The sequence below is a fragment of the Lithobates pipiens genome, unplaced genomic scaffold (genome assembly GCF_037356315.1).
Source record: "Lithobates pipiens isolate NorthernLeopardFrog02 unplaced genomic scaffold, aLitPip1_a1.2 Scaffold_8, whole genome shotgun sequence".
NCBI lineage: Eukaryota > Metazoa > Chordata > Amphibia > Anura > Ranidae > Lithobates > Lithobates pipiens.
Window position 1 is genome coordinate 343,910,496 of NW_027507903.1, and position 24,397 is coordinate 343,934,892.

Here is a 24,397-nt window from a genome sequence, read left to right on the forward strand (position 1 = left end):
AAAGGTTGTACATAAGTGAATAAAAGCACTTTTGTCAGTGCTGAATGATTTGTCTCAACCCTCTAACTGCCAATTTTTCCTGGACCATTTGGTCTGTTAAAGGAAATTTAAATATATAACAGACTTACTGGCTGTATTCCCAGGTAAAAAATAAAGGAAGGAAGCCTAAAAAAAAGTAATGTTTTTTTTTTTATTTTTTTTTTTTTTTTAGGGAGTACATGGAAGTAGTATGTACAATCGGTCAATTCCTATGAATATCATGAGAAATTAGTAGGCCATTAAAAAAAAATTAAAGGGAAGTGTGATCTGTACCAATATTCAGTAAATCTGTGCTTTTTAACCACTTCAATACAGGGCACTTTCGCCCCCTTCCTTCCCAGCCCAATTTTCAGCTTTCAGCGCTCTAGCGCTTTCAGTGACAATTGCGCGGTCATGCTACACTGTACCCAAATGAAATTTTTATCATTTTGTTCGCACAAATAGAGCTTTATTTTGGTGGTATTTATTCACGACTCTGTTTTTTATTTTTTGCGATATAAGCGCAAAAAAGTGGAAATTTGGAAAAAAAAACTATTTTCTTTTTTCTACTTAATAAAAATCCAATAAAATCAAATTTTGTCATAAATTTAAGCCAAAATGTATTCTGCTACATGTTTTTGGTAAAAAAAAATCCGTTAAGTGTATAATAATTGGTTTGTGTGATCACGGACATATGTACGCAAATGATCATGTACATATGTGTGCAGGTGATCACGTACATATGTGTGCAGATAATCATTGGGACATGTGATTTTAGTGGGACATATGTGGGGGACATGTTTTTATTATTAGGGACATGTGTTTTTATTATTTGGGGACATGTATGTTTTGGGGACATGTGTGGGGACATTGTGTTTATACTGTGTGATGTGTTTACTGTGTGGTGTGTTTACTGTGTACACTAGACTGGTGATCAGTGAGTAAAAAGCTGTAAAAAGCAGCTCATACTCACTGATCAGCAGCCGGCTGCAGCGATCTGCTCTCCTCTCCACAGCGATGACTTCTGTGTGAGGAGAGGAGGAGCCGATTGCCTAGCAACCGGCTGTTTGTTTACATCACATGACGGCCGTGATTGGACACGGCCGTCATGTGATCAGGAGGGCCAATCACAGAGCCCTCCTGCCGATCTGAGATGCGCCGTGTCCGGGTGACACGGGCGCATCGGGATCGCGCCGCTGCGCGGGCGCGCGCGCGCGCGATCCCGCTACTCCTGAATGACGTTCCTGAACGTCATATCAGGAGTAGGCGGCTCCCACCCGGCCGTATATGTGCATTGGCCGGGTGGGAAGTGGTTAAATAGGCAGAAAGAAACTACATTATTGAAAATACATTATTACTGTTACATTATTACTATTATATCACATTTTCTATTGCTTTCTGACTGGGAGAGCTTTCAGTTGTTTCATCCCATATAATTTTTTTTCTTGTTCTCTAGAAAGCGTTCTGCAAAACCAGAAGCTGTGATAGATTCATTATTACAGTAACAGATCATTCTACTGGATTATGAAGAATTTCTCTTGTCCGTTTTAAGATTATGAATTATAACTGACTTTCGTATATCAGTGCAATGTTAATTGCAAGGTGGCCCATGGAGGTATGCTGTGTATAGGCCATGTAGGATATCTGATGTGTTGCAGAAAGAACGTTTTTATAATGAACATATTTTGTCTTATTAATTTGTTGTACGGTGTCTCACTGTCTTGTGTTAGCAGTACCTAAGTTTCAGTTGCTGCTTTCTACTCACATTTCACTTTTCTCAAATATACTATTGTTAGATATAATGTAGCAAGTCACCTAGAGTAGAGCTCTTCAAATAAGATCCTCCCTGATATGGCTAATATTTCAAACATTGTGCCAATATTACTATTAATCTACTTGTGTCCAAAAGTGCAATGCTTTTATCTTCTCAGTTTTACTTCAAGTGAAATATGTCAAAACTGGTAGATTTTTTGTTTGTTTTATTCATGCAGTAAAGCACAGATGAATAAACAAAAGATTTTTGTTCATGCACCAATATAAAGATGTTTGATGTTGTATTTGACTTTACTCTGCACAGGCAGTAGTTTTTTGTTGGCCTAAAAAGATATTGCCATTGAAATTTGGCCATATTCATTCATAGGATTACTGGACAGGAAGTCCATGTCAAGCTCCAGTCAAAATGTTGTTTTGGATATAATTGAATAGTGTTGGAAACACTGTTAAGACCTTTATTGCTGTCTGCATCCCAGTTGGTGAGTTTTCCTCTCACTTGCTGTGCCAGTGATGGTGGTTATTGGGGGAGTAAGTGAATGGAAACTGAACAATTGAGACATGAACAGTAATAAAAAGCTAACAAAGGTCTAATTTTTTTTTTTTTAACAATTCAGCTGCATTTTTACATTTTAAATTCTGATATGTTCCACCAAACTTTACATATATCCATGAATGTCAGTAAATTATTTTGTATATACATTCTCTTGTTATTCATTTGTCTTACTGATTAATACATATAATATTTTTTTTAACTACTTGACTTCATAAAAAAAACCTCTTGTACATTAAAATGTGCTGTCAATAATTGATGAATAGCATTTAATCTGATTTCTCAGGGCTTATTCATTACAACTGAAAAGTGGTGGTGTTGCCCGTTGCTGATAATTGGGTTTTATGAAACAGAAGCTTTCATTTTGGTGGCAGTGAGCAGCAGTTCCACTATAGTGCTCATTTTTTTTCCAGCTATAATGAATTGGTTTCTTTGAATTACTGGAAACATGTACAAAGAGAATTTGAAGATAGCCATTGTCACCCTTTCCTTCCAATGACTTCAAAATATTCTGCATGCAGAACAGGATTTCTGTCTTCCCACTAACTTTCTAATCTGCATGTATGCTCCAGGTCAATGTTTCGGAAAGTATTGCAGCCGGGAACAGCCAAGCAACTAGTCTTTTTAGAAGAAGTTCATCAATGGCAACTCCCCTATTTTTTATTTTTACAGATCTTCTTTATTTCCCCCACATCCATTTGATGTGTTTATTGTTGTTTTAAATGTCTGTCTGCCTGCTAGTTATATGTTTTTCACTACATTTCAAGTTTTGCTTGATAGAAGTCCTTTATTTGATAGAATTCTGTTGAAGGGACGTGTTGAAAGGTTTTTCTTGATCAGCGGCTGCAGCCACTGATTCATATATCCTGACAGCTGTGGGTGCCACTGTCTAAATACAACATTTCAGAAGGGAAGGATTACTGTATCCAACTTCCCCAGTGCCCCCCCCCCCCCTTTTTTAGGCTGCTAGCTGAGTGAAAAAAAAACTGTGAATTTCCAGCTTAGCAAATTAAAGTTGAACTCCAGCTAACACTTTTAAGTCATTACAACACAGTTTCTTCCTTTTGGTATAAAGGTTGTACATACATGACTAAAATCTCACTATTTTAAAGCACCTTTGTTAGTGCTGAATGATTTGTCTCAACCCTCTAACTGCCACTTTTGCTGAACAGTTTTGCCTGTTAAAGCAAATTGATATATAACATATTTACTGGATTCCCAGGTAAAAATAAAGAAAAAAGCCTAATAAAAAGCATGCAGCCACAACATCTAATAATTTGTAAGCTCAAAAATATTACATTTTTGCCTTTGGGTTTAGATACGCTTTAACACCATAGTCCTTGCTAAATTCTATTTATCACCAGTTGGTACCAAAATCCTTTCAAAGCTAAGTGCTAGTCATGAAAATTGAAACTGCAATCCTTGCTGAGCTGAGTTCCCTTCACCATAGGTTGAATAGCACTCATTTGCTACATTCAAAATGCTATATAGAGGAGCTTGTAGGTTGTGTACATGGACATAAGTTATTTGTAAATGGGTGATGGTAGGAAATGTTCTGTAACGAACACAAGTTGCATAAAACAGATTTCAGGCTAAGCCAACGCACCTTTGAATATGGACCATATATACTGCAAACTGTGTTATATGTACTGTAATACATAATCTATCATATATATATTATAACTATATGCTTTACATGTATTTCCTTCCTGAACCACTGTAGGTTTCTTAAAAAAAAAACTCTGCTTTAGTTTAAAGGCTAAGTCCGCCTTTTACAGAACAATAATAAATGGAGATATATTTGCTGGGAAGAGATGTGCATTTACTATTTTTTTGTATAGGTGCCTGAAAAGCATTGCACCCATGATTAGGGAATCATGGGTCCAATGACTCCTTCAGATTCTTCCTCCAGCTCTGTGTTTGCACAGAGGTACAAACTTTCAGGTGGTTGGTGAGTGGACTGCGAGTGGTTATTTACACCATGATTATTGTTTGCACCATAAATATGGGTGTAACGTGCAAAAGGTTTAAAAAAAGAGTTAGCCTGCAAATTAGTAAATAAGCCTAGACTAATATGAATTTAAGCCTCTCCCAACACACTTGCATAATAATATAGCTTACTAATTAAATCAAAGTACCCTCATATTTATTGTGTATATTTTGTGTTTGTATACTGTGTCCAAATGTACATTTTTATTTCCTTGTATTTTTTTTTGTGTGAGTGTAGCAAAAAAAACAAAAAAAACCCACCAGACACTGTTCTTTCCTGCTTTACATATTGTCTGTGCTGAAACTAAAACCTGATACACACTACTATTTTTTTTTTCGTTCAACCCAGCAGGCTGAACAAAAAAAAATACTGACTCCTCAGATCAGAGCTGCTGTACTAACTATACAGTGTTAGTACATGGATCTACCCTGCTGTTTTATTGTTTTCTGACAGGGGGCACATCCCCCCGCCCGAACACTCCGGTCAGCGCTCTTAGTCATTAGGGATCGGAAGACCATTTTTTGGTCATGCCCCTTTGACAGAAGCTGGCCGGCTGACTTCTGTCATACGGGCTGCAGTACATACGAGCCAAATATTGGCTTTCTATTGAACTGACCAATGGCGCCCTATATTAGGCCCATCTGTGTAAGCGTTGCTGAGATTTTCATTCCACATATACATGTATAAAGGCAACAAGGAAAAGCAGTCAGCTGCTAAAACACTGGAGGTGTAATGAAGTCAGAAAATTTCCAATGTATGTTGCCAAGGGAAGGCCTTGGCAACAAAACATTCAACTTTCTTTCAATTTCTGTGTGTGCAAGGTATTCTGGACTCGCCCCTTGGGGTTGCATCAGCAGAGCAGCGCTGATGTCATCATGTCAGCAACACTCTTGGCATCATTCAGGACTATCAAGTACTGAAGATGAGGTGTCGATGATGGTCATCACATCATCTGAATGGCGAGAAGGCATCTGAAAACATGAAAGGGGTGTAGGGACTGGGGTTAGGTCTCAAGCTGCAGAGTTTTAGGCTGTCGTCCTCTTTTTCGCCTGACTGTTTAGTGAATCTGACATCCCTGTCCTGACATAGGTATATATTATTTGCCCTGGCAGTTGATATTCAGTGCGCACTGTAAGACTTCATGCACACTGTTATTCTTTGTCACTTTTTTCTGTTCTGATAAATTATTTATAATCTGAGTTCCCTGTAATTCACTGCAAGTAGAATTCTGAGAGCCACAGTGGCATAAAGAGTATACTGCATGAAACAATAATTCCTAGATCAGCAGTTTACATACAAAAGGGACTCTAGTGGGCTGGTGAACAACTGCAGTGGCAAAATGAAAAACTGAAGTATTCAGTTTCCTCTATGCATCCCAACTGTCAGCTTTTGCTAAAGCGCACCTTTAAAGCCAAGCCAAACTCATTGGAGCACTAATTGACAGTCATGTTTGAGTTTCAGCAGCTGGAGGGGGTCTATGACTGCTGACATGTAAGTATTTAATTGAGTTTCTTGACAGGCATTAGGTCTTTAAATTCTTTAAACGTGGGGATAGAACTAGGGGTGCTGTCATTGCTAGTGCAGGCTCTGATGCTGTCACCCTCAGACAGTTTTTACTACCTAACAAGAAGGAATTATAAAGTTAATTTTTTGCTGTTGGCCTTAGGTGATGGACCACTTATGGTCTATATTCTTAGATCTGACTGCTCATTGCCTTATGGCTCACTAGCAGTTTCTGGATTGAATACCCTTGGCGTTTACCTTGGGAACCATGCCTGGTCCCTACTGCAGTTGGTGTGGTCTGTAATGTTTGCATTGGGCACTCACCTTGGCATGTGGTGCAACGAGTGTAGCTAGATGCAGGGTGCCATACAGGTTCAGGGCCATAGTCTATTCCTATGACATCCAGACCCTGAAGACCCATTCAGGGATATGTCCACTCTGATGAGAGAAGCCTTGACGGAACCAACATGGACAAGGTGAGACAGGGTTTCCATGTACCCTTGCATATCGGCTCCAGGTTATACATGTCTTGTTGGATCATTACTTGCATCTGTAAGACACACTATATTATATACTCTCATCCTACAAGACACACCGCAGTACTAATTACAAAAGCAATTATGATGGCACAGGTTATGGGGTAATGTGGGGGGGGGGGTTTGTGTTTTTCCTAAGTTATTATTGCATTTCTTTTTTCAGCCTTGTAGATCATGTTAATGATTTTTTTTTAACCTCATTACCGGGAGTTCCTCCTTGATAGTGATGCAGTGCTTCTAATGCCGCGTACACATGACCGGACTTTCCGGCAGAAAATGTCAGACATAATCATTCCGTCGGATATTACGATCGTGTGTGGGCTTCATCTGACTTTTTTCTTCAAAAATTCAGACGGACCTAGAAATAAATAAACATTTTTCAAATCTGTCCGACGGAATCAATTTCTGTTTTGAAAACCATTCTTCTGTATGCTGGTCCGACGGACCAAATACGACGCTAGGGCAGCTATTGGCTACTGGCTATTGAACTTCCTTTTCTAGTCCTGTCGTACGTCATCATGTTCAAAACTAACAGACTTTGGTCTGTTCGTGTGTGGGCAAGTCCGTTCAGTCGGAACTCCATCGGGAAGACCGTCGGACCTTTTCTGCCGTTAACAAAGTCCGGTCGTGTGTACGCGCCATTGGAATCCTAACTGTGTACTTCTGGCCTAACTGCTTGGTTACTTTTCCACTGACAACTCAGGCTGATCATGATTTCTCGCCTGTGTTGTAATACCATAGCTAAAAGATCCCAGTTAGCACCTGGGTTTTTACGATTCTTTCATACCGGAAACACTGAACCCCCTCAGTCTACATCCATTCTGTGAGTAGCTCAAGGGAAAGGTCCTCACAGGCATTTGGGAATAGAAGCATATGGATGGGACATACCACAAGAATTCTGCTGCAGTCCCTGGTTTTCATCACCAAAATTTTCGAAGTTAATACTTCGGATTCTCACCATAAGCTGGCAACAGCGGACTCATTGAATGTGGCAGTGCATACTAATCTCTGGGTAGATATACTTAAACATATTCAATTAAGCACAAAAAGAAAGATAACATCTAGAAATAGTTCTCTATTTTTGATCAGTCCGATTGGGCTTTGTATAATGTTTGGCCTAACTCTGAGTGGTTAATCACTCCTGACAAGTTTGCTGCATTGTACCCTATTGAAAAGGAATCAAAAAGTGAGGGACTGTTCACACTGATCCAACCATTGTTGTACTAAATAATCCATCTACTGTTTCTGTTGAGGGCATTACCTCCTTTTATGGATTTCATTGATAGGCATTTGAAACTGTTTAAAAGTCCTCCTTTGCTCTTGCAGGACCAAGCCTGCAGCCTGTTCTTGACACTTTTTAAGTGAATATGGCAAGCTAGACTGAAGGACTGAGCAGTGAACTTTCTCCTGGTATAGATAATCTTTTTGCATGACTATGGCTCTTGCCCACTGCTTTACGTTTTTTGCATAGTGATCATGGAGAATGTAATTTGTTAGATCTCCAGAAAGTTCTTCTTTTCTGTGCATATTTGCAGAATTTTATAGCTTAGAGCTTGGTTGGTGTACTCTGCATGGGAAAGGTGCCTTTTGTGTGTGCCCATTGAACATTGGCTCCTCTTTTGGAAAATCCTTTGAGGAATACATTGTGGCGGGTTTGGAAGGAAGGGGGTTGCTACCCCACTTTCCAAAATCACACTTTTCTATTGATTTGTCTTCTACCTTACATGTCTGATCTGTTCTCCCTCTCCCGGTATTTGATCTACCCCTGTTCCATTCTTTTGAGTTTCTTTTGAGTTTCTTTGGAGACCTTTTACTACAAGTCTTTTGAGCCTAATTTTATTAATAATTTTGCTGAGAAGGCACTCTGCACTCACCATTTTAAACCTGACCTTTTGTACCAGTTGACTTCCATTGGCTTCCATTATTACTGGAAAAGGTCACTTTGCCCTGTTCTTAATGCTGCCCTTCTGTATTTTTTCCCTCTGCATTGTAAGTGCCCTGGCTATTGCCTGCCACTCTCACCAGAGTTCTTTAGTTATATTACTGCTCTACAGACTTTTGCTCAGAGATCTTCCAGCATCTCTAACTAAACCTCTAGGTTGGTTGCTTCTCTTTCCTTGGGGGAAGGTAATTGATTCTCTGTACTCTGCAATCACGTGAGGTAGTTCTCACCTAGTGTGATGCTAGGGAACTCCATCTTGAAACCTTCCTGTTCCTTACTCTGCAACTTCTGTGTGGATTTGCCAAACACCTAGCCCTTAGAACCTTGAAGGTATTGGATTGGCCTTGTATGTCTTCTTAACACACTGGCTATCTCACTCATCTTGCGAGATGTTGCTCTTCTTCAATTGCCCACTGGAACCTTCTGTGCTTAATGGCACCCCCACATATTGGCACCCGCATGTGTGAAACCACTTGGTGCCACACCACCAAGGTCAAGATTTCCCTGCATTTCTTGTGGGTGCAGCAGCCCTTTCAAATATATAGGCTGCTGTACCCATTACATTCGTAGAAACATATATGATCCCAGGCTTATACATTTCAGAGTGCACTTTATGGCAATTTTAAGTTCTAGGACTCGTAATGCATTCTTGGGCTGCTTGAGACTCAAGTTTTAAGATCTGTTTTTTGGGGTTCCTGTGATTGCAAGCTGAATGAATAGCCAAGCTTCCATAGTGTACTTTTGCAGTTACTGTGGAGATTATGTAGGCATGGGCAGTAAAGCTGCCCTTATATATCAGATGATGGTCATTATATCAAGCCAATTGCTTTCTGGGTAGTGATTTATTGCAAAGTTGGAAAACCTTTTATGATTACCATATTTCACATCAGAGAGATAAATGGTGCTGGCAGTGTCTGGCCTTTCCCCCACCCTCCCCTTGCATAGACTGAAAAAAAAAAAAACCTTAACCAAGTGTCTATGAAAGATCAAGACGACAGCATTGCCTAAAGGTGGTTGAATGTTGATTGCACATCCAAGTTTCCCCTTAAAGCAAAGCTGAAGTTTTGCATATAGCATTGTCAGCACATAGCAGACTCCTTAAGGAGTCTCAGTGTAGGCCCTATTTTGTGACCATAATACTCAAGCGCTATGATGTACACTTTCTGGTTTGATAGGTCTATAACCTGGCCACACCCCTTTTGAACTTACCTATACTACCTACTGCATTAACAGGCCACAAAGAAGCCTAATGCCGCGTACACCCGATCGAATTGTATGAGGTACTTAGTCCATCATACAATCCGGCGGACAATCTGGCGGACTTTCTACCGAACGGACTTGGCCACACACGGATACACAAAAAGTCAGACGAAAGCTTGCGCGATGACGTACAGCACGTACGACGGGACTAGAAATAGGAAGTCCAAGACACAGCAAAGCACCCTTTGGGCTCCTTCTGCTGACTTTGCGTTAGTGGAAGTTTGGTTAGAGACGATTTGCGCTTTTCAGACTTCAGCTTAATTCGTCCGTTATTTTCTTTTTTTATTTATTCTCGAATTGGAATATTAATCATAAGATGAGGATGAATAAAGACATTTGTGATAACTCTGTGTGAATATAAGCAGCAAAGCAACTTCACTTTTCTCGCATTATGAAGAAGAAAAGAATGTGCTATATTAAAAGATCACAAAATTAGCAGCATGACGAATATGCTAGCTTCAATACGAACACTAGTTTTACAAGACAGAGCGCTTCCGCCCTGTAAATCCTTTCTGGGCATGCGCCATTCTTAGTCCGTCGGACTAGCATACTGACGAACGTATTGTCCGCTGAAACCAAAGTACGACGGGAAGATTGGTGTGCAAACCGACCTTCTTAGTACTCCGGACTTCACGCTGAAAAAGTCCGCTGAAGCCCACACACGATCGGATTGTCCGTTGAAATGCGTTTCAACGGACTAAGTACGTCATACAATTCGATCGTGTGTACGCGGCATTAGAAAACATGTAGGTGCAAAATCCAGAATTTGGGCACTAGGAGTGCTTACAGTAAGAAACAACCTGAAGTTGCAGGTCCCTGGAGGTGTCTATGTTCCAAAAACTTGATTAGGTAGGTATTCAATGCTTTAGGTTTGCTTAATTCCATTGACACCTTTTGTGCACCCTTTTGCCCAATATGCATTTTGTATACTTCCACAAATAGCTGATATTTCAAATAGGGTTTTTAAAGATAAAATACAGATTATTATTATTAGAAGGGGCCTTTAATATCATACATTATGTGTATATATACATTTTTTTTTTGTGTTTTGTACTATGCAAAGCTAAGATTTTGTAATTTAGTTGGATGAGGTAACATAGCCTAAAGCCGCGTACACACGGGCGGACTGTCTGTCCAACTTAGTCCGCTGAAACACATTTCAGCGGATAGTCCGCTCGTGTGTGGGCTTCAGCGGACAGTCTGGCGGACTAAGTCTTTCGGAATTTCCGTAATATTGTCCGTCCAACTTTGGTTTCAGCGGACAGTCCGCTCGTGAGTAGGCAAGTTGGACGGACTAAGTATGGCGCATGCTCAGAAGGGATTTACACGGCGAAAGGTTGCATTGCTGTGTATTAGACGTCCTATTTCTAGTCCCCGTCGTACGTGCTGTACACGTCATCGCGCAAGCTTTCAACGGACTGTCTGTTCATCGTGTGTGGTCAAGTCCGTTCATTCAAAAGTAGGACGGACTGTCCGTCGGATTGTCTGACGAACTTAGTTGGCCAGACAGTCCGCCCGTGTGTACGCGGCTTTAGTTAGCATATATCTATAGCAGGAATTAGGATGGTTTTAGAATTGTCACAGGCTTTGCAAAAAAAATAAAAAATGAAACAAATAAGATTAGCTCCTGCAATTGTTAAGAATATTGACTTTGCTATTGGCAACCTCCCCTTTTACCGTATATACTCGAGTATAAGCCGAGATTTTCAGCCTCTTTTTTGAGGCTGAAAGTGCCCCCTCGGCTTATACTCGAGTCACCGCTGTCTGACTGCTCGATCAGCGTATCGAGCAGACAGACGGCGGACATTAAAATTCAAAAGCCGCGCCTCCTTCTCCGCCTCTGCCTGTGATAGGCGGAACACTGAATTTCCCAGCAGTCAGTGTTCCGCCTATCACGGACATCCGTTCATTCTCATACTACGGACGAGTATGAGAGGATGTCCGTGATAGGCGGAACACAGGCTGCTGGGAAATTGAGTGTTCCGCCTATCACAGGCGGAGGACGGAGGCGCAGCTTTTGAATCGTAGAATGGCCGCCGAGAAGAGCGGCGATCCATCGGCACGACACGGGACGGAGGAGGCACGGGACAGAGGAGGCACGGGACACCGGAAGGCACGGGACAGAGGAGGCTCGGGACGACGGCGGCTCGGGACGGAGGCTTGGGACACAGGTAGGCTGGACACACACACAAGGCTGCACGGACACACACACACACACACACACACACACACACACACACACACACACACACACACACACACACACACACACACACACACACACACGGATGGATGGATGGATGGATACACACACACAGGGATGGATGGATGGATGAATACACACACACACACACACACACACACACACACACACACACACACACACACAGGGATGGATGGACGGACACACAGGGATGGATGGATGGATGGATGGATGGATGGACACACACACAGGGATGGATGGACGGACACACACACAGGGATGGACGGACACACAGGGATGGACAGCCATGTCTCACCCTCGGCTTATACACGAGTCAATACGTTTTCCAGTTTTTTGGGGGTAAATTGGGGGCCTCGGCTTATATTCGGGTCGGCCTATACTCGAGTATATACGGTACTTCACAAACTTGGCACAAACTTCATTTTGTTTTCTGTGCAGCCCAATCAATATCTCTTTGTACCTTTTTCTTTTGTTTAAATAAATTCTACTTATACTCTAAAGCTCCGTGTAGGACTTTTTATTTACAAAAAAATTTAAAATTCTAGAAAGTTTTTGAAATATACATTAAAAATAATATCACAAATCAGAGATTGATAAAGCTTCAGCTGCCAAGATTGGAAGGTGGTGTTTAACCACTTGCCACCCAGACCATTTCTGACATTTCTCTCCTACATGTAAAAATCATAATTTTTTTTGCTAGAAAATTACATAGAACCCCCAAACACTATAAATGTTTTTTTTTAGCAAAGACCCTAGAGAAATGGCGGTCATGGCAAATTTTTATCTCGCACAGCATTAGCGCAGCAATTTTTCAAATGCTTTTTTTTGGGGGGAAAAAAGTTTCTCTTCTATTCACCGACTGACACAGCTCCTCTCTTAGCCATTGGGTTGTTACGCCACCTTTAGGAGAAGACTAGGCATAACATGTTATGAAAAACACAGAACTTTTAGTTCCACCAAAGGGGTGGTCTCTTAGGTAACAACCCCCCAGCCTGCTTCCTGCAGCCTCAGTTTATATTTTGCCTAGTGAAGGAGAAGGACCTAGGAATCCTGTGGGCCCATTGGCCCTTTTTTTTTTTTCAGAAGCTTTGCTTTTTGATCAAGATTAAAGATCCTGTGATCTGCTATCAACAGCCGGCTGGGTGACAGGCTGGATACCCTTATCCTTGTAGTCTCCCCAGCCTGGCCAGCGAGCGTGTGCAGACCAGAGCTACGCGCTGGGTCGGCCATGGCATTCCTCAGCTCCAGAAGTATCCCCCCCACCCGTGGGGAATGCTGCATGTGGCTGCTGAGCGGTGTGTGTGTGTCATGTGCAGAGGCTCTCACCTAGGGGGGGTTGCGCTGGCTGTGCTCTGTGCTCTTCTCTCCCTGGGGGTCTCTAGGAGGCTGTGTCTGTGATCTTTGCAGCGCTGTTCACCGCCATTTTCTGTCACTGTCCCTCATGTTATTCAGTGTTCAGTGGCCATCTTAGGAGCAGCATGATCTCCTGTAGAATGGCGGCCATTTTCCCTGTGTTTTTGTCCTTTATACTGGATGCTTGGCGGCCATTTTCTTGAAGCCTGAGCATGTTTTTGGTCAGTCCCAAGGAGCAGCATGCTCTCCTGTTGCCCGGTGGCCATTTTATCTGTGTTTACAGATTCTTCCCCCCAGCCTACCCAAATTCCCGGCTCACCGGGAGGCCCTTTTGGGGGCAGTAAGGAACCTGCTGAGTCGTGGGGTGATAGTACCTGTTCCAGACTCAGAAAGTTTCCAGGGGTTCTACTCAAATCTGTTTGGACGTACCCCTTCCTTCTTGGGGACTACAATCTTGGATCTAAAAGCCCTCAATTACTTTGTGAAAGTACAGAGGTTCAGAATGGAATCAGTTTGCTCAGTAGTTGCTGCACTCCATCAAGGGGACTCACTGGCGTCCTTAGATATCCAGAATGCGTACCTGCGCATACCCATATGCCTTCGGCATCAGATGTTTCTGCGATTTGCAGTCAGGGAAGCCCACTACCAGTTTGTGGCTCTCCCTTTTGGTTTGGCATCAGCCCCCCGAGTCTTTACCAAGGTATTCGCTCCAGTTTTGGAGTCAGACAATGCCATGGCTGTGGCATACGTCAATCATCAAGGAGAAACAAGAAGCTCGGCCACCACGCGGGAGATCGCTCACATACTTCGGTGGGCAGAGCTATTTAGATCCCGGGAGTGGAGAACTGGCAGGCGGACTATCTAAGTCTCCAAATGCTGGACCCAGGAGAATGGGCGTTGCATCCGGAGGTGTTCAGGCTACTGTGCCTGAGGTGGGGCACACCAAACGTGGATCTTCTGGCCTCCCGTCTCAATTGGAAGGTGCAGAGATTTGTGTCAAGGACAAGAGATCCGTGGGCAGACGCGTCAGACATGCTGGTAGCTCCGTGGGATCAGTACCAGCTGATCTATGCCTTTCCTCTGCTGAAACGTCTGCTTTGCAGAGTGGAGGCAGAGGTGATCCCAGTAATACTGATTGGCCTCAGAGTCCCCGGTACGCAAACCTAGTGCGCCTGGTGGCAGATGCTCCCTGGCGACTGCCGTTATGAGAAGACTTTCTGTCTCAAGGTCCGATTCTCCATCCTGCTTTACCATCGCTGGTTTTAACGGCATGCCTATTGAGAGCCAGGGGTTGAGGAACGGGGGTCTTTCGGACTCGGTGATCCCAACTATGTTGAGAGCACAGAAATCTTCCCGGAAGATATATCATTGTACCTGGAAGGCCTACATCTCCATGTGTGAGGAGAAAGGATGGCATCTGCGCTCTTTTTCTATATCCAGGGTCCTGCTGTTTCTTCAGCAAGGAGTAGACCAGAAGTTGGCTTTGAGCACCATCAAGGGACAAATATCAGCTTTGGCTGTCTTTTTTCAGCAACCCCTGGCATCTCACTCGCTAGTAAGCACTTTTGTTCAAGGGGTCCAACATGTAGTTCCTCTGGTGCTACTACCTTTCGGACTCGGTGATCCCAACTATGTTGAGAGCACGGAAATCTTCCCGGAAGATATATCATTGTACCTGGAAGGCCTACATCTCCATGTGTGAGGAGAAAGGATGGCATCTGCGCTCTTTTTCTATATCCAGGGTCCTGCTGTTTCTTCAGCAAGGAGTAGACCAGAAGTTGGCTTTGAGCACCATCAAGGGACAAATATCAGCTTTGGCTGTCTTTTTTCAGCAACCCCTGGCATCTCACTCGCTAGTAAGCACTTTTGTTCAAGGGGTCCAACATGTAGTTCCTCTGGTGCTACTACCGTTACCCCTGTGGGATCTGAATCTGGTGTTATCAGCACTGCAAAAACCGCCATTTGAAAATATCAGAAAGATCCCTCTGTTGACTTTCTCAGAAAGTGGTCTTTCTAGTGAAATGTGTAAAGAAGTGGTGCTGCGTTAATGAAGTGAGAAAATATCCTGCTAAAGGTAGCAGTACAAATCAGTAATATGCTACTCACAGTAAAGTGACAGGTGCTAAAGGTAGCAGTACAAACTATAAATTAGATCAGAAAGCTATACTGCTAAAGGTAGCAGTGCAGATGTAATAGGGTGCAGAGTGCAAAGATTTTGCTAATACCTCCGTATGAATAATAATAATATACTATACGTCAAAATAATATAGAAAATAAATGTAAAACGGAATGAATGACCATTCTAGTGCAAAAAATTGCTAATGGCACCTGTGAATGACAGTTTCAAATGGATGTTGACATTTAAAAAAAATAGGTAAATACATAAGTAAATAAATAGTGACATCAAAGTGCAGAAAATAATAAATGCAAAGTGCACAAATAAATCTGAGAATCAATAGTGAAATACATACAATCAGTATTATAAGTGTTAAGTCCCATACACACAGTTTTTCTGCTGAGTATTTCCTTCAGATTTACCAAAACCATGTAGTGCAAGGGCCTGCCTGATTGCATACAAATTGAAACTCCTAAAGTTTGACCTCATATTATATGGTTTTGGTAAATCTGAAGGAAAAACTCAGCGGAAAAACTCAGCAGAAAAACTGATAGTGTGTATGGGGCTTTAGGAATGAAAAAACCGCAATAAAGTACAAGATAGATAATAACGTTGTGTACGCTGACCCTTAGGCTCGGTTAACACAGGGGCGACTCAGATCCGACTTCAGGTCGCCTCAGGTCGGACAACATTTAAAAATCAATGTAAGTGAATGAGAGCCATCTTAATGCACGCTACTGAAGTCGCTCCGACTTCAAAAGAAGTTCCTGTACTACTTCAATCCGACTTGTACCCATTGATTTCAATGGAGGTCGCCTCCAAGTCAGATCTCTGTCTATACGGAGGCGACTTTGACAGAATTATTAGCTCTGAAGGGGGAACTCCACCCCAAATTTATGAAAAAAATTTGGCGTGGGTTCCCCCTCCTAGAGCATACCAGGCCCTTAGGTCTGGTATGGATTCCAAGGGGAACACCCTATGCCGAAAAAACGGCGTGGGGGTCCCCCCAGATCCATACCAGATCCTTATCCGAGCACGCTACCCGGCCGGCCAGGAAAGGGGGTGGGGACGAGCCGTACCAGGCCACGTGCCCTCAACATGGGGGGGTGCCTTGGGGGAGGGGGGGCGTGCTGCCCCCTCACCCCAAAGCACCTTGTCCCCATGTTGATGAGGACAAGGGCCTCTTCCCGACAACCCTGGCCCACCCTATGTGAATGAGTATGGGGTACAATGTACCCCTACCCATTCACCTGTAAAATAAAGTACAAAAAAAAACACAACACACAAGATAAAATAGTTTATTGCAGAGCTCCGGGGGTCTTCCGTCTTCGGGGGTCTTCTCGCCGGACTCCTCCGCTATCTTCTGCTAGCTCTTTTGCTAGCGGAGGAGCCCGGCTTTCTTCCTCGCTGCCGCCCCCTTCTTCCGACGAAGAAGAAGAACGGAAGGCGGCGGCAACAGAAGACCGAGCCACCGCCTGTAAAAGAGCTATAAGAAGGCGCGGTGGCCCGGCAGAAGAACTGAAGAGGGGGACAAGACCCCCCAAGTCGGAAGAAGAGGGCGGAAGCGAGGAAGAAAGCCGGGCTCCACCGCTAGCAAAAGAGCTAGAAGAAGATAGCGGAGGAGTCCGGCGAGAAGACCCCCGAAGACGGAAGACCCCTGGAGCTGTGCAATAAACTATTTTATCTTGTGTGTTGTGTTTTTTTTTGTACTTTATTTTACAGGTGAATGGGTAGGGGTACATTGTACCCCATACTCATTCACATAGGGTGGGGGGCCGGTATCCAGGGGCCCCCTTATTAAAGGGGGCTCCCGGATTCCGATAAGCCCCCCGCCCGCAGACCCCGACAACCAACGGCCACGGTTGTCGGGAAGAGGCCCTTGTCCTCATCAACATGGGGACAAGGTGCTTTGGGGTGGGGGGCTGCAGGGCGCCCCCTTCCCCCAAAGCACCCACCCCCCCATGTTGGTGCTTGTCCCCACCCCTTTCCTGGCCGGCCGGGCTGTGTGCACAGATAAGATGGTAGGTTTTTCAGCGTAGGGGCTTCCCCTTAAAATCCATACCAGGCGACGGGGCTCACAAGGTGTCAATTTTGCTGATGGAGGTGGCGAGATTGACTTCCTTCTCTAGTCCCATCGTACCTGAAGTCACGTTCAAAATGAGTGGACTTTAGTCCATGTGTGGGCAAGTCCGTTCATTTGGAAAGTCTGGCGGACCTCCGTCAAAAGTCCGGTGGATTGTCCGTTGGAAAGTCCTTTTGTGTGTGTTTGGAAGTCCGCTCATTCGGAAAGTCAGACGGACCTCCGCTACTAAGTCCGCCTCATAGTCTGATCATGTGTACGCAGCATTACAGAGATTCAGGCTGCGTATAACTTACCCTCAGTCTAGATGGCCGGAGCCTCTGCCTCCTGCTTGGGTTTTTTTCTTAAAATTTCCATAAGCTTCTTGTACCTGTCCAAGTCCGTCAACAGTACAAAATCCTCATGCAGGTGCTTGCTTATAAACTAGCCAAAACGCACAACTGCTGAGATGCCTACGGCCACATCACCCTGAAAGAGCCCAATCTCATCTGATCTCAGAAGCTAAGCAGGGTCAGGCTTGGTTAATACCTGTATAAGAGATCTCCTGGGTTACCAGGTACTGTACATGGTTCTGTAAACATTGTTGCTATCACAAAACAGCTAAACACATGAGTGCGGGAGCGCACATTAAGCAGAGGACAAACTTCTTTGTATTAGTCCATTTTGCATAAATTACCTGAGGGCCGCACACCCCCCCTCCCCCAAGGCACCCCCCCTCCCCCAAGGCACCCCCCCATGTTGAGGGCACGCGGCCTGGTACAGCTCAGGACCGCTCGTCCCCACCCCCTTTCCTGACCGGCCGGGTAGCGTGCTCAGATAAGGGTCTGGTATGGATCTGGGGGGACCCCCACGCCGTTTTTTCGGCGTAGGGGGTTCCCCTTGGAATCCATACCAGGGCCTGGTATGCTCTCGGAGGGGGAACCCACGCCAAATTTTTTTCATAAATTTGGCGTGGAGTTCCCCCTTCAGAGCTCATTCTCTGGCCACGGCAAAAGTCGCCTGGCCTTGGGCGACTTGTAAGTCGCCCCAGGTTGTGTCTATAAGTCGTGTTCAAGTCGTCTCCAAGTTGCCTCACAAAGTCGTCCTGAAGTCGTGTCGTCCCTGTGTGAACCGAGCCTGAAACGCAAGAATGCACAATCAGCAATAACAGAATTCAGCAATATAAAACCTCATGTGCTGAATGTGAATGCACTGCGTAAACCGTAATGTAAAGCAAAATTCGAACAAAAGCGCAGAATATATAGCACACTGAGAGTGGAGAATAAAAAGCACAATGGATAGTGCTAATCATATATTTAAATAAATCCTTGCAAGTCCGCAATGTGCAAAAGATGCAAATATAAAGGTGACAGCAGTCGATTAGATTAGATTAGATTCTTCTTTAGGTAAATAAGCATTCATGGGTGCAGGTGTCAAAAATGGAGTGCTGAAGGAATAATAGTTTCTCCTCTTCGTGTAGGTACACACTAGTAAGTAGTGGCCTCTTACCTTGCGGTAAAGAGGTAACCGCATATAGATCAAACACACTGGCAGTAACAGTTTCTTCTCCCCTGTGTCCCTGGACCTAAATGGATTTTCTATCCCTGGACCGCATTGGATTCTCCTTTTTATGTCTTTGTCTCTCAGCAGATGCAGGAGCGGTAATAGAAGAAAGGGGGTGCCATATAGTGTAGTATTTTAAGTCATATACAGATTTATTAAACAGTAATGAGGGTACTCACATCAAACAAAGTAAAAACACGCTTATCTGCTACGAGCGGCAAGCTCGTTTGCCTACGTCTGTTCGGAGTGGCTAGCCTGTCCGTACACGTGATGTCACGACAACGTGACTTCATCAGGGATGCTGTGAAGGCACACACAATGTCTTTAAATAGTCTTTAACATTGCAGCTGAGCGGCCATTTTCTTGTAAAATAAATATATATAAAAATGTATATAGGGTTAAAAGTGGTAAAAAAATGGGCAGGTATAAAGGGGGATAAGAAATTGGTCAGAGAGGAGGATGGGTATGTATCCATAATAGTATGTGGGATAGCACAAAGATAATAGGTGGAAGATAATAGGTGGAATAGTACAAAACAAACTGTTTAAAAGTCGCTAAGGAAGCAGTTGAGATCAAATTCAATATTCATGTCTCCTGGGCGAAAAAGTATCTAATGTAAATATCCATTTTGATTCCAACTGGCTGAGAGTCCTCACTTTATGTCCGTCTTGCCAGTGTTTAGTATAGGGTTCTAATCGAAGAAAATGCCGAAGGTGGTTTCGGCATTTTGCATCAATGAAGAAATTGGGGGCTATTTAATAAAGGCAAATCCACTTTGCACTGCAAGTGCATGTGGAATTAAAGTCACTTTAGATCCAAGGGAAACATGCAAGGAAAATAAAACAGCATTTTAGCTTGCACATGATTGGATGATAAAGTCTGCAGAGCCTCCCCTCATTTCAGATCTACCCCTTAGATTTAGAGCGACTACACTTCCAAGTGTGCACTTGCAGTGCAAAGTGGATTTGCCTTTCGTAAATAACCCCCACAGTGTTACCATCTCTGTATCCTAAGCTGACGCATCCTAAGGAGGTGGCCCTCCATTCCCTGGACGTGGTTCGGGCTCTGAGGGTGTATTTGTCTGCCACGGCTCCCTTCCAGAAGTCAGACTCCTTGTTTGTTTCGGTGGCTGGTCCAAAGAAAGGCATGCCGGTCTCGTCGGCCACCATTTCCAGGTGGATCAGACAGATTGTAGTACAGGCCTACGCCTTGAAGGGGCAGGTGCGCCCCCCTTTCTGGTCACAGCCCATTCCACAAGGGCAATCAGAACGTCTTGGGCCTTCCAACATCAAGCGTCTGTCGCTCAAGTGTGTAAAGCGGCGACCTGGTTGTCTATTCCCACATTTACAAATTTCTACAAGGTAGATCTCCGTGCATCTGCTGATGCCTGTTTTGGCCGCAAAGTTTTGCAGGCAGCTGTATAGTTGCAATTGCACATACAAATTTTCCTTTTTTCCTGTTTTTTTTTGGGGTAAAAACGCAGTACCTTTAAGTTAATGCACTGAGCGATGCATAGCACATTATAATTTTGCCTTGCAGGTTTAAAAAGAAAAACTGCGGTTTTGTACCACTTTAAAGTAGCGCAGTGTTGAAATGCAAGAAATGGCAAGAAGGGGGTAAAACCTTCTGAAGCTCAAGTAGGTAACTGTTGAAACTATACAGGAAGAACATATTTGTTCAATGAGCAATGGTTAAATGAGGACATTACAAAATGGCTTTATGCGTAACCTCCCATTAAGGGGAAAGGGGCATCATCTTGGCTGATGTTTTTCTGTAGGATAAAACAGGATTAGGCAGCCATGTGGGAAGGGAAAATAATGGATTGGCAACTTCTTCATACACCTTGACGTTAATAATGGACATGCAAGCAGATTACAAGTATACCTATTGTCTACCAGATGTGCCTTTTATCACATGATGTGCAGTGGGGGATTCTTTCCCACGGTTTCTTGTTAATATTGAAGGAGTCTTGGAGAGTGCCAGAGTGCAGGACACAGGCATGGGTTGTAAACCCTCATGGTTTTTCACCTTAATGCATTCTATGCATTAAGGTGAAAAACCTGTGGTGCTGCAGCCCCCCCCCCCCCCCCCCCCCCGAGCCCCCACTTTACTTACCTGACCCCGATCTTTCTCCGACCGGGAACAAGCACACCAGCACTAGATGGTGTATCATGTCCTGATTGGATAGATTGATAGCAGTGCAGCCATTGGCTCCCACTGAGAAACCCCACAACAGGACCAGGGCCACTTTGCAAAACGAACTGCACAGTGGAGTTAAGTATGACATGTTTGTTTTTGTTTTGTTTTTTAAAATGAGGGTTTACAACCACATTGTCTTTTTACACAGCAGCCTGTATTTCTCTTTAGGGTTACCTGTGGGTTTTTTCGAATCCCAAACAATTTTCTGGCAGTTGTGACTGCAATCTTTCTTAATCTACCTGACCTTGGCTTGGTATCAAGTGATTCCTGAATTTTCCACTTCTTAATAAGCGATTGAACAATACTGACTGACATATTCAAGCCTTTGGATATCTTTTTATATGCTTTTTCATCTTTATGAAATTCCATTACCTTGTTATGCAGGTCTGTTGACAAGTATGTTCTGCTCCCCATGGCTCAGGATCTAGCCCGCTCAATGCAGAGAGCTAACAAACTCATTGACTCATTTATAGATAGACACTAATTTCAATTTAAAAAGCCACAGAAATGTTTTCTTGTTCATACATCACAGGACGCAGGGTCTTCATTACATAGTGGGTTAGATAGTCACCTGTGGTGATTGGACACTGGTTGACCCTAATTAAGGAGAGTTCCTCCTCTATATAACCCCTCCCATATGGGGAGCGCCTCCGTTTTTTTTCCGCCAGTGTCTAAGGTGGTTTGTCACGTAAATCATGTGCAAAGAAGAAAGCCCTGCTTGATGATCCCTGCAGGGGTCTAGGAGCTATACAACCTGGATCCATACCTCGGGCTGATATTTGACTCCCAAGATTTTTTCGATTGAAAAAGCCTATGGTGTGCAAAACACACCCAAAAACTTCCACCCGGTGTCAAAAAAAAGTGGACACACATCAAGAGTGACACACAAAAACGTTCAACGGGTGTCTGCTGTCCTCCACAAGGAAGGACCTTACCCTGATCCCCAGGGGCGTTAGGCTCCAGACGGGGACTGAGGTACCAATACATGGCCCATCCAGCCGTAGCCGGACGACTGCCTTTCTCCGGAAGGTCTGCCGAAACAGACCCACTCAGGTACTAGGGTAGGGGCTCCCCCGAAGGGAGACCCCCCAAAGAGAGGGCGAACCAAGCCAGAAGGCCTATGTCCACCCTCCCACAAGACTTTCAGGATCGGTCCGAGGACCGACACCCTACTCGTGCAGTGACAAACATAAAACGTGACACACAACACACAAAATAAAATAAATAAAAAGTGGGGAAGGGATAGTGGAGAAGGAGAGTGAAAAAGTGGTCATTGTGGCCCTCCGGCCAGGAATCAAAAATTCCTAGCCAAAAGGCCCGGCCCTAGAGGCAGGTGTGAAAAGTGTGTATACAGTGAAGTGTCCGTGGTGCCAGACTTAAAAGTGATAAATCACAGTGATAGTAAGGCACCCCTGAACTGCCACTTCAGGGGCACATCACCATAGGCTTTTCAAAAGAAGCATCCCCGACCCCCCAGCCCATACCACAGCAGCCCCCACCCCAGCCAGAAAGGCATGGAGATCCAGGAGCTTAGTGAGAACCCTTTGCCATCAGGCCTCACCCTAGCTCCCATCACTCCTACCTAATTACATTCGGGAAGTACAGGCCGCTCCGTCGTTGGAGAAAGGGGAACAAACGTTCCCTCCGGAAAAACTGACTAGAGCTAAAGCTGCCCCTCCCCTGGCGCTGACCAGTGGTTCTCCATCCCCATCAGAAGGCTTCCCTTTCGGCTACAAACCGCTCCGGGTCACCTTTACACCAGCAGGTTTTGCATAGCAACCGCCACCCCTGCTCCACCTCGCCGTAGAACAGGGACGGAAAAAAGCGCCACCTCCTGGTAACTGATAAGAACAGATACTACACTTGATCTTAGCCAAAAGGCAGAGAAGGGGGGGGGCAGTCTAATGATTGCTGTGCTCAAGGCAAATTAGAGTGCCAAGATCACAAGACAGGATTCCTCTTGCAGCAGATCAGACTGTCTGCTGCTGACATAAATCAAATGACAGGACTACAGAGTGGAGTCTTCCTCCCCCTCCCCATAATCAGCAGCAGCAGCTCCCTTATAAAAAGAATAGCCATCAACCATCCTAATTCCTAATAGCACCTTTGCACAGCATTCTGAATCAATCCGCCCCCCTCTCAGCTGGGACTAACTAAACATCAGTGGCTTATGCGGCTGTATCCCTCCTCTTCAAGAAAGAGTCCTCAGCCAAGTAGCAGACAGGATTCACAGCAGGTACAATATCATTAAAAAAATTGTGTAAATTTTATGCCAATACCTCAGTGGAATTTTTTCGGGGGTGCTTGAAGATTTTTTGGTGGGACTTCAGCACACCCAATCACCCACCGCTCATGGGGCCCTCGTGACTACGGGCCCTCAGTCGGTGCCCGAGTGACCTAATGGTCAGTCCGCCCCTGTCAAGAAGGTAAAAATATTAGGATATTTCCCTTCTCCCTGCCCTAGATCCTCAATCAAGAGGATCTACAATCTGATGCTGAAAGATCACCATCAGGGAACAGGTGCACTCTGACAAAGCGGAGGTATTAGAGGCCTCACACGCTCTGAGATTTTAGCTGCAATCTTTTATGCCGCGTACACATGATCGGACAATCCGACTGACTTATTGTGCCAGCATCATAGTCCCAGCATCCCCCGGGACTGTGATGTTGTAAAGGGTGGGGTCACCACATGACATCACCCGGTGACCCCGCCCCTTATGCCTATATAAGTCGCCGCTGACCATGTCCATGTCATTACAGCGGGAGAGAGCGTTGTGTCAACATCAGAAGAAGGCGACGGAAAAGGAGAAAGCCATGCTCCTCCGCTAGCAAAAGAGCAGAAGATAGCGGAGGAGCCCAGCGAAAAGAACCGGAAAGCATGGAAAAGTCGCAAGAGACCCCCGGAGCTGCCTAATAAACTACTTTAACCACTTCAGACCCGCACTATAGCCGAATGACGGCTACAGCGCAGACCTCCTTTGCCGGGACAACGTCTATTGACGTCGTCCCGTGCACGAGCGGCCTGAGGGGCGCGCTCTGTGATCGGCGAGTCTATGAGACTCGCCTGATCACTGATCCGAGCAAGGGGTCGATCCCGACCCCTTATCACGTGATCAGCTGTCAGCCAATGACAGCTGATCATGTGATACAACGGAGCCTGTAATCGGCTATTATTCCTCCTTGCGCTGACAGCGCGAGGAGAAAAAAAAGAGCCGATCACCGGCGGCCGTAATCGGGACATCAGTCCCGATCACGGCCAGCCCTGCCAGTGCCCACCTGCCCCCTGCCAGTGCCACCTCATTAAAACATAA

General features: G+C 44.5%; 1 protein-coding gene and 1 pseudogene across 2 annotated transcripts in view; one reads left to right on the forward strand and one right to left on the reverse strand.

Annotated features, from left to right (window-relative positions):
• Positions 1-2,490, forward strand: part of KIF3A (kinesin family member 3A) — a 133,693-nt gene extending 131,203 nt beyond the window's left edge. For both annotated transcript variants that reach the window (XM_077473230.1, XM_077473231.1), the window contains one exon: positions 1,475-2,490. In XM_077473230.1, the coding sequence (XP_077329356.1) occupies positions 1,475-1,523 (49 nt within the window). In that variant the 3' untranslated portion in view covers positions 1,524-2,490. The remainder of the gene's footprint in view (positions 1-1,474) is intronic.
• Positions 2,491-22,894: 20,404 nt separating this feature from the next.
• LOC143964657 (U2 spliceosomal RNA) lies at positions 22,895-22,979 on the reverse strand (annotated as a pseudogene).
• Positions 22,980-24,397: the final 1,418 nt, after the last annotated feature.